This window comes from Oncorhynchus mykiss, chromosome 26 (genome assembly GCF_013265735.2).
Source record: "Oncorhynchus mykiss isolate Arlee chromosome 26, USDA_OmykA_1.1, whole genome shotgun sequence".
Taxonomy (NCBI): Eukaryota; Metazoa; Chordata; class Actinopteri; order Salmoniformes; family Salmonidae; genus Oncorhynchus; species Oncorhynchus mykiss.
The window spans coordinates 48204611-48219505 of record NC_048590.1 but is presented as its reverse complement, the minus strand read 5'-3'; the positions used below and the strand labels follow the sequence as shown (position 1 = coordinate 48219505).

Here is a 14895-nt window from a genome sequence, read left to right as displayed (position 1 = left end):
GGAGGGTCGTCAGTGAAATGGGACACACCTGGGCTCGGGTGTGTCCCAGGATAAATGCACCTCTTCCCCATTCATTGGGGAGACTCTCTCCATGCAGACACAGATTTTGGTTGTGTTTTTTTTGTGTCTGTTTGATTGTTTGCGTTGGCACCTTTCGACACCCCTCATTATCACATTTATGCACGCAACCACTCACACTACTGATTACTGACTACACACACACACACACACCATTGTTAATTATATTTAGTTTAGTTAAATAGATATATTTTGTTATTCCTTATCTCGACGTTGTCTCCTTTTTTGTTACGCACTTTGAGTCGGTTCGTGACAACACACACAAATACAAACCCAGGTTCTCAATTGTGCTCTCACAGACTTGTTTAGTCTCTCAAAACACACACACACACTTATTTAGTCCTATCGAAACACACAAGCACTCACACATTCATAGACCACAGCTTTAGCCATATGGAGCTTAGCTAGTGACAACAATTACCCCACTGTCTCCTTATAGAGTGGCCCTGCTAATGTTAATGGGATTCGATCTGCTGCAGGGGGAAAACTGCATTACAGGAGGATCAACAAAAGAACGGGCATCAGCGCCCAGAATCCAGGCGCCTCTCTGCCATTGACGACTGAGACATACAGTAGTGACCACAATCTGCTCTGTATGGGATATGTAGGCCACAAGCTTCCAATCAAATGAAACTCATTGATCCGCTTGTCAGATATCCAGAGAGAGAGAGAGAGGGATTGTGGGAGTTCATTCTAGTAGGTTGACGTCATGAGTCTTGTCCTGGAGACAGAACTGAGCAACTTCCCTTTAGATAGGCCAGCTGAAAAGTCAAAATTGGGTTAGCAGTGGGTTAAGGTTCAAATAATGACTTTGTGGCTGTGCAGAGCTGCCTCAATAGCAAGATTCATGAGGAAAAAAAACATGAACCTGCACAATTCTACAGGGACTAAGAAAGATAAGTAGAGAGGAATAGCCTTCAAAAAATATGGAGCAGAGAAGAAAAATGGCCAGACAAAGTTGAGAGAGCGAGAAAGACAAAGACAAAAGAGCGATCAAGGAGAGGTTGATGATGTAATAATGATCAAGGTCTAAGAAAGCTCTACAGAGATTGAGGTGAGGACAGAACTGAATGGAGCAGAACATTCCAGCCTCATTTTCAACCACTGCATTCTGTCCACCACAAAGATAGAATAATATTCTTGTGTGTTTCTATTTCCATCTACCTCCCCGTACGACAGACATACATGTGCCGCTGCCATCCTACCTGGGGCACTGAACTGGCGCACGGTGGTGGCACGGCCCTTGTCGTGGAGCCGTGTGAGGCTGCAGCCCTTGGGGACCGTCCAGGGCCCGCTGGGTGAGCCCGCGCGGTTGTCCTTCTCCTCGGCCGCGTCGTACAGCTCCACATGGGGTGGCCGCTCCGTCAGGTTCTTGCTGTAGTGGCTCAGACCGTACTGGGCGATCTGGATGGCATAGAAGTAGCCCTGGGGACCCCACTGGGTGGAGAGGGGCACGCCTGGGGGACAGGGAGAGAGGTTACATAATGAAACAGTGATTACACATGAAAACATGGTCAGTTGAGGCACTAGCATCACAAAGAAGTGACATCACCTATGTTTAAAGTTCATTCCCGAGCATGAGTACCCAGGACGCCACTGAATAATTACTGTCTTGTTTTCAGAGACACTTCATTCTTGATACACTGTGTGATATAATTTCGATATCAGTTGCAATTAGTTACTGTTGTGCTATTATGTTAGTTTTTTTTGCATTGTTTGTAACTTATTCTGTACATAATGTTGCTGCTACCGTCTCTTTTGACCAAAAATAACTTCTGGACATCAGAACTGGGATTACACACCACGAACTGGAAGAATCTTTTTCTTTTAAAGAGTCCAACGAGAAAGACATGCTGCTCTCCCGGGAACAGGCCCAGATCCCCGTCATTTGGGTGAAGAAAAGACGGAGGGAAAGGACGCAGATCAGACTGCCTTCTGAGAATCCGTAGGCGAGAGAGTAAACTCCCACTGACATCAATTCTACTTGCTAACATGCAATCATTGGAAAATAAAATCGATGACCTACGATTACGATTATCCTACCAACGGGACATGAACTTCCTTCGGATCAGTGGGACGCTAGCGACAACATCCGGTGAAATTGCAGAGCAACAAATTCAAATGAAATTACCATAAGTATTTAACTTTCATAAAATCACAAGTGTAATACATCAAAATAAAGCTTAACTTGTTGTTAATCCAGCCGCCATGTCAGATTTCAAAAAGGCTTTACGGCGAAAGCGGGGACAGCGCCCCGCATACGAACACATGATAACCATTTCAACCGGGCAGGTGCGACACGAAAGTCAGAAATTACGATATAAAAAATGCCTTATCTTTTAAGATCTTCTTCTGTTGGCACTCCAAAAGGTCCCAGAAACATCACAAATGGTCCTTTTGTTTGATAAATTCCTTATTTATATCCCCTCCTTATTTATATGTCCATTTATTTGGCGCGTTTAATTCAGAAATACACCGGTTCCAACTCGCCCAACATGACAACAAAGTATCTCATAAGTAAACTTGGTCCAAACATTTCAAACAAAGTTCCTAATCCAACCTTAGATATCCTAAAACGTAAAAAATAGATAAAATATAGACGGAATATTCTGTGTTCAATAGCAGACAAAAACGTGGAACGAGCTCCTGGTCACGCGCACTAAACAGAAGAGTCCACTTGGCTTGACACTCAAAGAACAGCCCTACTTCTTCATTTCTCAAAAGAAAAACATCAACCAATTTCTAAAGACTGTTGACATCTAGTGGAAGCCACAGGAACTGCAACCAGGTTCCTCATAAATATAGTTTCCCATAGAAACAGTGACCTCATTTTTTTTTCTTGGATGGTTTGTCCTTTGGGTTTCACCTGCCAAATAAGTTCTGTTATACTCACAGATATAATTTTAACGTTTTAGAAACTTTAGAGTGTTTTCTATCTAAATCTACCAATTATATGCATATCCTAGCTTCTGGGCCTGAGAAACAGGCAGTTTACTTTGGGCCCGCTTTTCATCCGGACGTGAAAATACTTCCCCCTATCCCAAAGAAGTTAAGAACTGTAATATCTTATGTTTCACCGAGTTGTGGCTGAACGACGACACGGATAATGTATCCCCTGTATATAGCCTTGTTATTGATATGATACTTTACGATTTTTTTACTTTAGTTTATTTGGTAAATATTTCCTTAACCAACATTGCAGTTCAAGAACAGTTAAGGGCTTGTAAGTAAGCATTTCACGGTAAGAGCGGCGGCAGACAGGGCGCGGCGGCAGACAGGGCGCGGCGGCAGACAGGGCGCGGCGGCAGACAGGGCGCGGCGGCAGACAGGGCGCGGCGGCAGACAGGGCGCGGCGGCAGACAGAGCTGAGCTTCATAGCTGGGATGACAAAGAAAAGGAGAGAGTCCTATAAAGAGAAGGGAGAGCAATGCAGAGAGAGCCACTGACAGAGGTAGACAGATGTAAAGAGCAAGGGGGGGGGACAAAGTGAAGCAAGACACGGCCTATTTTAGAAACAAAGACGGAGAAATCGGCAAGCACACAGAGAGAAAGGAAAAATGGCCACATTAAGTGATCAGAGGCACAGACAAGACCGTGAGGTGAAATTCAAGCTAATCTATTTCCAACGTCAGGTACCCGGAGGCTAGCCTCCTCGTCCCACTAGAAATAGCCTGGGCTGCCTGGCGGGTGGCACCCTGATGAATAGATAGTTTACCTAAAGAGCTCATGACAGAGACAGCATGACAATCACATTTGCGGCTAGCGTTAGGCTAGCCCATAGTGTTTTGGTGGTGGTGGGGGTGAATATTCTGCATTAAGCAGTGAAGGGGTGTGAATCAGTTTGCATAGTTTTTTCCTGTGCAACAAGACAACACTGGACCAATGGGTGTCAATAGTTTAAAGAAGCTTCCTCATATCTCCTTTCCTTCATTTGCACCCAATGTAAAAAAAGAGGGATCCACCATATTGCCTTCCGCTGTCCTCAGTTCAGAGCAGATTAAGGACAAGAGATGAGGAGAGAAAGACAGTTAAGTATCAAGTATAAACCGGCAAGACCAGACAAAAGGACGGCAGAGTTCAGGATTATTAATAATGGAATAGTTGAGGTTGTGACGTTTCATGAATTTGGGAGCATAGTGTTCAGTATTCATTAGCCTGCCTTCAATTCTCCATACAAAACCTAGTCAGTTGCCAGGTCGCCCTCCATCTATCTCACACAAACACTCAGCGTGCACATCCATTATTTCTCAGGGGCTGCTGGGTAAAGAAAGAGACATGTCTGATGTTGAAAGGATACAATGAAGACTCTCCAAAGAAAATAGATCATTTTTGGTGTGAAAATGGCTTATAATGGTTTGACTATTGCTTAGATCTTCCAGAGCTGTGTTGACTTTAAAGATGATGCAAGCCGTTCTCACTTAAAACTTCCTTTACACTTGGGCCGCGTGGCAGCAGCAGCTGTAAGCACCATGGCATGGGATTGCTACACGCTGCAGGAGTTAAATTAAGTCTTAGGTTTGGCGACAGTGTCTGGCCTAGATTCTATTCAGAGAGTCCTGAGCCCCATCCACACACACTCACTCACTCCTCTCCTCTGGATGAAGAGATTCATATACATCATTAGAGTGAGTGAGTGAGTGAGTGAGTGAGTGTGAGAGAGTGAGTGAGTGTGAGAGAGTGAGTGAGAGTGAGTGAGAGAGTGAGAGAGTGAGAGAGTGAGAGAGTGAGAGAGTGAGAGAGTGAGAGAGTGAGAGAGTGAGAGAGTGAGAGAGTGAGAGAGAGAGAGAGAGAGAGAGTGAGAGAGAGAGTGAGAGAGAGAGAGAGAGAGAGAGAGTGAGAGAGAGAGTGAGAGAGAGAGAGACACTGGGGGAAGAGAAAGACCGTGAGAACACAAGAGACTAGAAAGTGATAAAGAAAAGCTCTATGGGTTGAGGAGAGAAGCTTCTCTCTCCAGTAATGACATGCACCCTGCTAGAACTTAATTCCTAAAGATTCAACTTCAGCAGCAACTCCGTCACCTGATAAGAGTTTTCCATAAGCTCCGACCATCGGAGAAATAGCCGATAAACTGCTTTGTCAGCCGGCTACTTTTTCCACTTCATTAATTAACTAGGCTTCTTTTCATTTAAAAAGTTTAAATTCGCTAGTCAGAAAAGTTAGTAGAGCCTTCTCCCACTCGAATGAACGACATGAATCTTCCAGTGATCTATTTATAGGACAGGCGCCTGTCAGTCACAAAGCCAGAGATGACAGGGACACTGCTGGATTGTCAGTCTGCTGTCTGTCCCACCACTCGGTACCCGTGTGATTGTTGTGTGACATATTCATCTATTTTCTTTTGCGTGTTCCATAGGCCTACTATAGCCAGCCAGAGAGTCCCGGACCATAGACTTTTTACTGTGCTTTGATTGACGACCAAACAGCAAGTATGGAACAGTTTATTAAAAGGTGTCGAACTGATTGAATAAAGTCTTCTAGATCCCTTTGCCATTTATAAACCATACATTGCTATTTATAATTCCATGGTACTGAATCAGGACAAGTAAACCAGCTCTCTAATTTATACTGGTAAGGTACTACTGCAGATAAATTATGAAAACATTCGGTGAAGATGTTGAATCCTCGCTGCAGGAACAATAGGTAGTAGAGAAAACATGATAAATATGATCCAATAAAACAGATTGAAGGTTATAAAAGCTAATGTCATGGTACTTGGTATGGTGTTATTTAAAAAATTGATAGAGGCCTACTGATTTGATTAGTGTCCACCAACGAGTCGCCAACTGCGGCTTTCTGTGTATCAAAGCACACGTTAAACACCTGCTTCACATTCTTCAAATCACACTTGTAGGTCTTTTCATATGCACCTGACTTTGTATAAAAGTGGGGGTGCACAAACTGGCAGGGAGTCTGGGTGTCCTCCCCCTAACATGTTTTTAAATGTTATTTTAAACCCATTTCCCTGCAATTCTATATTGTTTCTCAACAGAGAATCCATGTTTACATGATATTATTTTTCTCTCGTTTTTTCCACAATAAAACTAAATTAAAAGAGTAGACTACACTTGTTTCTGACAAGATTACTAATCTACCGCCTTTCCTCAAAGTCCTACCCACCGTGATTGATTGACAGGTCTGAAACCCTATGAACTGACTCAAACATCCTGCCCCCTCCCTTGACAATCCCATCCACAGTGATTGATTGACAGACCAAACTGTTTAAGCAGGGGTGTCAAACTCATTCCATGGAGGGCCTAGTGTCTGCAGGTAGTAGCTTTTTGCTTTCAATTAAGCCCTAGACAACCAGCTGTGAGGAGTTCCTTACATACACTTACTAAATTAGTGACCTTAATTCATCAAATCAAGCTCAAGGGAGGAGCAAAAACCGGCAGACACCCGGCTCTCCGTGGAACGAGTTTGACATACCTGTTAAAGGGATAGTTCACCCAAAATGCAAAATGACATTGGTTTCCTTACCCTAAGTGTCCAAAGCAGCAGAGCCAATCAAATAAATTATTTGAAGAACAAACGTCATTGTGGCAATTCATGTTGCAGTAAAACTAAATATGACTAACCTCAAGACCTGTTTAATGTTAAAATCATTCCCGCGGGCCACCCCCCTTTTCTAGGCCCACGGACCAATTTCACACAAGAAACTTATTGAATAATAGGCGCAATACCGAAATTCTGGCCGCTAGACTAACTAACTATCTAAACTTGTAGTAAGCATGGTCGAATTACTGACTGGGGTGGGGCCCATTTATCATCAGTTATCATATAAAAACTGCAAACATTTGCATCCACCCTATGGCAAAATCCACCCTATGGCAAAATCCACCCTATGGCAAAATCCACCCTATGGCAAAATCCACCCTATGGCAAAATCCACCCTATGGCAAAATCCACCCTATGGCAAAATCCACCCTATGGCAAAATCCACCCTATGGCAAAATCCACCCTATGGCAAAATCCAAAACAACTAGCACGCTGAATTCATCCATTTTAAGAAATGTTAATTGAAAAGTCATGCGTCTCTGCTTAATACAACAACTAATTTGACCAATCTGGGAGGTAAAGTCATTACCGTATTCAATAATTTAGCTGTGTATTTCAGATGGAATATAGACAGAATGTACCAGAGGCCACCAAAATAGAGCTTGTTCTGCAAAACAAAAATCCCTGGGGGGTATGCCCCCCCCAGACTGGAACTCTGGCTGGCTACTTTCTCCATGTACTGACAGAAAACACTGCTGATACACATTCTAATAAGTAAAAAAACTGTATGCCTACGCCTCCCTTCTAATATAGAAACGCAACGCCTCCCTTCTAATATAGAAACGCAACGCCTCCCTTCTAATATAGAAACGCAACGCCTCCCTTCTAATATAGAAACGCAACGCCTCCCTTCTAATATAGAAACGCAACGCCTCCCTTCTAATATAGAAACGCAACGCCTCCCTTCTAATATAGAAACGCAACGCCTCCCTTCTAATATAGAAACGCAACGCCTCCCTTCTAATATAGAAACGCAACGCCTCCCTTCTAATATAGAAACGCAACGCCTCCCTTCTAATATAGAAACGCAACGCCTCCCTTCTAATATAGAAACGCAACGCCTCCCTTCTAATATAGAAACGCAACGCCTCCCTTCTAATATAGAAACGCAACGCCTCCCTTCTAATATAGAAACGCAACGCCTCCCTTCTAATATAGAAACGCAACGCCTCCCTTCTAATATAGAAACGCAACGCCTCCCTTCTAATATAGAAACGCAACGCCTCCCTTCTAATATAGAAACGCAACGCATAGAGGACATGACATCATCACGTCAAAATAAACCACTTATTGTTCCGTGAATTGCATTTATACGCCAAAGAGTTGCCTTTTGAACACGAAATGTAAACAAATGAGTCCACTTGACATCTCCACTCTGACCAAGTCTGTTGTGGAGGAGTCTCTCAGTGGATGGGGAAAGCTTTGAGTTGGTCCCAGAGTGATTAGACAGGGTTAAAGTAGGGACAGAGATGAAAGGAGACCCATGTTTAATGCATTATGCTCCAAGGGGCCTTCGCTAAATAACTTTTCCATGGATACCAGGGCGCATCGGGTAGAAACGCTCTCAAAACCTTATGGCTGAGCCCTCGGGTCCCTCTGGCTGTGACGACCTAATTAATGGAGTGATATATTCACTCCTTTATAAGATGCAAAGTTGCAGTTGAGGTGTGAGAGAGTGCGAGTCTCTCCTCGTCTATAGGAAATGGGTGAGAGAATAAGTAAGCTCCCTCCAGCTTCATACAGTACCACAAATGGATTCTGCTCAGCTCCTGACTGACCCATTTTCCGCCCCAGTGAAATGCAGCCCTCCATACCTGTGGTGCAGAACACTGTTGGGTGAAGGTAGCAGCATTTACTACCCAGCTGGACCCAACAACAGGGTGCAGTTCAGCCATGCAACAAATCTAGAGTGACGCAGCAACGAATAAATCTGCAGGGGATTGACTTTTTCCATATACAAACTGCTACAGTAAATTCCTATGACTGTTCCTGAGACGATTGTTTCCGGTCAGTGGCTTATTTTTATCATTCAAAAGAAGTTACAAGGTTTCACATTTTAATGTTGGTCATTTGAATAATTACACAATCGTCAGCAGGTAGTGAGAGCACACCACAAATGTTTATCACTTCAGGCACATGTATATCCCCCCCCCCCCCCCCCCCCCCCGCTCTGTCTGGCTCCAACAGTCCCCCCCCCCTGCTCTGTCTGGCTCCAACAGTCCCCCCCCCCCCCCCCCCCCCCTGCTCTGTCTGGCTCCAACAGTCCCCCCCCCACCCCCCTGCTCTGTCTGGCTCCAACAGTCCCCCCCCCCCCCCTGCTCTGTCTGGCTCCAACACAATCAGTCTTGTTACTGTAGTGTTAAAGCTGCCACGTATAACTTTTTGGTCGACCAAATTGACAGAGTCGAGTTATAGATCTGTCATTCTCACTGAAAGTTTAACGAGCGGTAAGTTTCTCCATCTTTTACTTTGGGTTTTGTACACCAGCTTCAAACAGCTGAAAATACTGTATTTTTGGTTATGTAAAATATATTTCAAAGTGGATTAGATGGTACAATGATTCCCTACACATTGCTTGTTTAGTCACAGTGATGTGTGCATCACCTTTAAAGCAGGCCTTGTTGCTGTGTCCCAGGCACCATCACATCCGGCCGTGATTGGGACTCCCATAGGGCGGCGCACAATTGGCCCAGCGTCGTCCGGGTTTGATGGGTAGGCCGTCATTGTAAATAAGAATTTGTTCTTAACTGACTTGCCTGGTTAAATAAGGAGGTTCAATTAAATAACTAAGAAAGTACAGACAGGCTACATCTCTGCTGCATTTCCACCAGCACTACGACCACCTCCCTTCTGCATTAGGATGCCAGTAAGACCCTACATGTTGACGAGGGGCTGTCAAAAAATAATGAATATCTATTAGACAACTTCCCTCAAGTATACAAGGCCACTTTACCAACTAGCATTGGGAAGGGTCCAGCATGATGATAATGTGGTTTGGAGCCAGAGCTTTCTGAAATGGGCTATTGATTTCTGGGGGCTTTCATTTTAACAAGAGGTGCCTATCAGTAATGACTTTAGTTAAGGCCGGACTCTCATTATAGCAGCTGGCCCAGTTCTCATTATAGAAGACTAGCTGGCCCAGTTCTCATTCTCTTAAAGCAAGCATCATTCGTTGTTGATTGCAACGCTAACAAGGCCTCCAAGCTAGAGTTCCAATGCCTTCTTAATTGGCTTTACGAACAAATCAAGTATGATTATGTTTGCAGTAAAATAATAAAATGCATTTAGGTGGAGGGGCAGGTGATGCACGTTGGTAAATGGGATCTGTCTTGTTAATCAAGCCTGAAATCACATCAGCACAGAACAAATCAAATATATATATTTAGCCATCACACACACACACTGGATTCTCCTGATTTCCCTAAGAAAAGTCAGTTGTTATCAAGCCATGCCTGAGTTAAAACAATGTGGAAGGGCAAAAATCTGTGTTTATACCTGATTCATCTCAATGGCTCTTCATCAAGATTTTCTGTTCTAGTCAAATCCACCTTCTGTTTCATTCATGTTACAGGGTACTAAAATGGTACAACATCCATAGAGCACTGAATAGTACTGGTTAGGCAACAACACATGGCAGCTACCATGCAATGACCATAAATACCATGTAGAATAATATGACTCGTAGTATGACGCCTGCCTGTAATATGGATTTACGGTCAGAATTTGACTAGGCCAAGAAAGTAGAAGTGGCATATGATGAAATTAACACAGAGAGACAGAGACAGAGACAGAGACAGAGACAGAGACAGAGACAGAGACAGAGACAGAGACAGAGAGAGACAGAGAGAGAGAGAGAGAGAGAGAGAGAGAGAGAGAGAGAAGAGTGAGAGGCATCAGAAAGGAGAGTAATAACAAGGAGAGAAATGGAAGGAACATGAGGAGAGATGTTCTCTCCTTCCACACTTAGCAGCATCGCTGTGACTTCCAGTAAGGAGAGAGCGAGAACAAGAGACAGCACAAGAACGAGAGCGAGAGAACGAGAGAGTGAGAGATGCAGAGGAGACGTACTGCTAGATGAGGAGGGGGGGGAGAAACTGCTCACGCCATTGTGCTGTAGTCACGGCAGAACAAAAACCCAAGGCCATCCTTGGGGAGAATTTCTTGTTTAAACAGAGAAGATAAATGAAAGTGGACTGGCAGAGCAGTAAGGACAGGGACCAACACAGCGGTAGGGAGATGCTTGGTTACACTCCGGCTCAGTAAGTGGAGCACCGAGGACAAAGGCAGACAATGTGTGTGAGCTTCTGAGAGACTGTGCTCTTTTTAAGTCGTGTGTTATAACCGACATATTCACACCTACCCACACACCAACACGAAGCATACTACACAACCCACAAGATAGACAAATAGAACACACATCAGATGTTATTGGTCACATACACATATTTACCAGATGTTATTGGTCACATATACATATTTATCAGATGTTATTAGTCACATATACATATTTACCAGATGTTATTGGTCACATATACATGTTTATCAGATGTTATTAGTCACATCCACATATTTATCAGATGTTATTAGTCACATATACATATTTACCAGATGTTATTGGTCACATCCACATATTTATCAGATGTTATTAGTCACATATACATATTTACCAGATGTTATTTGTCACATCCACATATTTATCAGATGTTATTAGTCACATATACATATTTACCAGATGTTATTTGTCACATCCACATATTTATCAGATGTTATTAGTCACATATACATATTTATCAGATGTTATTAGTCACATATACATATTTATCAGATGTTATTAGTCACATATACATATTTATCAGATGTTATTAGTCACATATACATATTTATCAGATGTTATTAGTCACATCCACATATTTACCAGATGTTATTTGTCACATCCACATATTTATCAGATGTTATTAGTCACATATACATATTTATCAGATGTTATTAGTCACATATACATATTTATCAGATGTTATTAGTCACAGCCACATATTTACCAGATGTTATTGGTCACATATACATATTTATCAGATGTTATTAGTCACAGCCACATATTTACCAGATGTTATTAGTCACATATACATATTTATCAGATGTTATTAGTCACATATACATATTTATCAGATGTTATTAGTCACATATACATATTTATCAGATGTTATTAGTCACATATACATATTTATCAGATGTTATTAGTCACATATACATATTTATCAGATGTTATTAGTCACATCCACATATTTATCAGATGTTATTGGTCACATACACATATTTATCAGATGTTATTAGTCACATATACATATTTATCAGATGTTATTAGTCACATATACATATTTATCAGATGTTATTAGTCACATCCACATATTTATCAGATGTTATTAGTCACATCCACATATTTATCAGATGTTATTGGTCACATACACATATTTACCAGATGTTATTGGTCACATACACATATTTACCAGATGTTATTGGTCACATACACATATTTACCAGATGTTATTAGTCACATTCAGATGTTATTAGTCACATACACATATTTACCAGATGTTATTAGTCACATTCAGATGTTATTAGTCACATACACATATTTACCAGATGTTATTAGTCACATTCAGATGTTATTAGTCACATACACATATTTATCAGATGTTATTAGTCACATTCAGATGTTATTAGTCACATCCACATATTTACCAGATGTTATTAGTCACATTCAGATGTTATTAGTCACATACACATATTTATCAGATGTTATTAGTCACATTCAGATGTTATTAGTCACATCCACATATTTACCAGATGTTATTGGTCACATCCACATATTTACCAGATGTTATTAGTCACATTCAGATGTTATTAGTCACATACACATATTTATCAGATGTTATTAGTCACATTCAGATGTTATTAGTCACATACACATATTTACCAGATGTTATTAGTCACATTCAGATGTTATTAGTCACATACACATATTTATCAGATGTTATTAGTCACATTCAGATGTTATTAGTCACATCCACATATTTACCAGATGTTATTAGTCACATTCAGATGTTATTAGTCACATCCACATATTTACCAGATGTTATTAGTCACATCCACATATTTACCAGATGTTATTGGTCACATACACATATTTATCAGATGTTATTGGTCACATCCACATATTTACCAGATGTTATTAGTCACATTCAGATGTTATTGGTCACATACACATATTTACCAGATGTTATTGGTCACATACACATATTTATCAGATGTTATTGGTCACATCCACATATTTACCAGATGTTATTAGTCACATTCAGATGTTATTGGTCACATCCACATATTTACCAGATGTTATTGGTCACATCCACATATTTACCAGATGTTATTGGTCACATCCACATATTTATCAGATGTTATTGCGGGTGTAGTGAAAGGCTTGTGTTCCTAGGTACAGCAGTGCATTAATATCTAACAGTTCACAAAAATATACACAGATCTAAAAATAAAAGAATGGAATTAAGAAATATATAAATATTAGGACGAGAAATGTCAGAGTGTGTGTGAGACACACACAAACTCAAGCACAAAAAGGAACGTCCCATTTTCAGAACCCTGTCTTTCAAAGATAATTCGTAAAAATAACTTCCCAGATCTTCACGTGTCAGGATTCACCTAGGGGTCATGATTTGGGGCTTTACAAATGTTTGATGTATGTTTGATGTATTAGAATAATTGATTATGCTTATGTTATATTAATAGAAGGGGAGGGGTTACCTTTATAGGGTCCTAGACTACAGATTAACAAAATATATATTCATTATAGATTTAGAATTGTTCCACAGTTGTTTGCTTTTTCTCTCTCTTATAATGTGTGACAGACAGAACTCTGCAGGGGAGTGTGGAAGATAAGAGACTACTCAGACATTCCACAATAAATCCACTTTGGGGAGGGGACATTTATTGCCTAGCTTTTAGATAAAACACTGAAACTCTGTGTTTGTATAGCTATGGAAGCAGGGTTTTGGTCTCAGGAGTAAAAAGGTAATGATGTAGTCAGTGACATCACTAAGGCGGGACTTCGGTTTAATAAAACAACTTGAGACCTGGGGTTTGATCCAGAACTTACTCAGCAACATTCGTGCTATATTGCTGTTTGTCAATTTCTGTCTGCAATTGCATTAAAAGGGTTTTTCAATTATTTAATTAAAGATAGTCAAAATGCTAATTTCACCAATGATGATTGGAAAGGAACAAATCTAACAATTGTAAAGGGTATAAACACTTATCCATGCTTGTTCAATCAACCATCAATAATTAATGAACATGCACCTGTAGAACGGTCGTTAAGACACTAACAGCTAACTGACGGTAGGCAATTAAGGTCACAGTTATGAAAACTTAGGACACTAAAGAGGCCTGTCTACTGACTCTGGAAAAACACCAAAAGAAAGATGCCCAGGGTCCCTGCTCATCTGTGTGAACATGCCTTAGGCATGCTGCAAGGAGGCATGAGGACTGCAGATGTGGCCAGGGTAATAAATTGCAATGTCCGTACTGTGAGACGCCTAAGACAGTGCCATAGGACTGACAGCTGACCGTCCTCGCAGTGGCAGACCACATGTAACATGGGACAGGTACAGGATGGCAACAACTGCCTGAGTTACACCAGGGACGCACAATCCCTCCATCAGTGCTCAGACTGTCCGCAATAGGCTGAGAGAGGCTGGACTGAGGGCTTGTAGGCCTGTTGTAAGGAAGGTCCTCACCAGACATTATCGGCAACAACGTCACCTATGGGTACAAACCCACCGTCGCTGGACCCGACAGGCTTGAGTTTGCTGTCATTGCAGGAAATCAATGCTGCGCGTTACAGGGAAGACATCCTTCTTCCTCATGTGGTACCCTTCCTGCAGGCTCATCCTGACATTAACCTCAAGCACGACAATACTGCTCGTTATGTGTGTGATTTCCTGCAAGACAGGAATGTCAGTGTTCAGCCATGGTCAGTTTAGAGCCCGGATCTCAATCCCATTGAGCACGTCTGGGACCTGTTGGATCTGCGGGTGAGGTCTAGGGCCATTCCCCCCAGAAATGTCCGGGAACTTGCAAGTGCCTTGGTGGAAGAGTGGGGTAACATCTCACAACAAGAACTGGCAAATCTGGTTCAGTCCATGAGGAAGAGATGCACTGCAGTACTTAATGCAGCTGGTGACCACACCAGAT

The 14895-nt window shown here is 41.9% G+C and overlaps 1 protein-coding gene across 1 annotated transcript in view; it reads right to left on the bottom strand.

Moving 5' to 3' along the window:
* LOC110506198 (D-glucuronyl C5-epimerase B-like) overlaps nucleotides 1–14895 on the bottom strand; it is a 77044-nt gene that overhangs the window by 6977 nt on the left and 55172 nt on the right. Inside the window, exon 4 of the mRNA XM_036963807.1 lies at nucleotides 1284–1535. Coding sequence (XP_036819702.1) covers nucleotides 1284–1535 — 252 coding nt within the window. The remainder of the gene's footprint in view (nucleotides 1–1283; nucleotides 1536–14895) is intronic.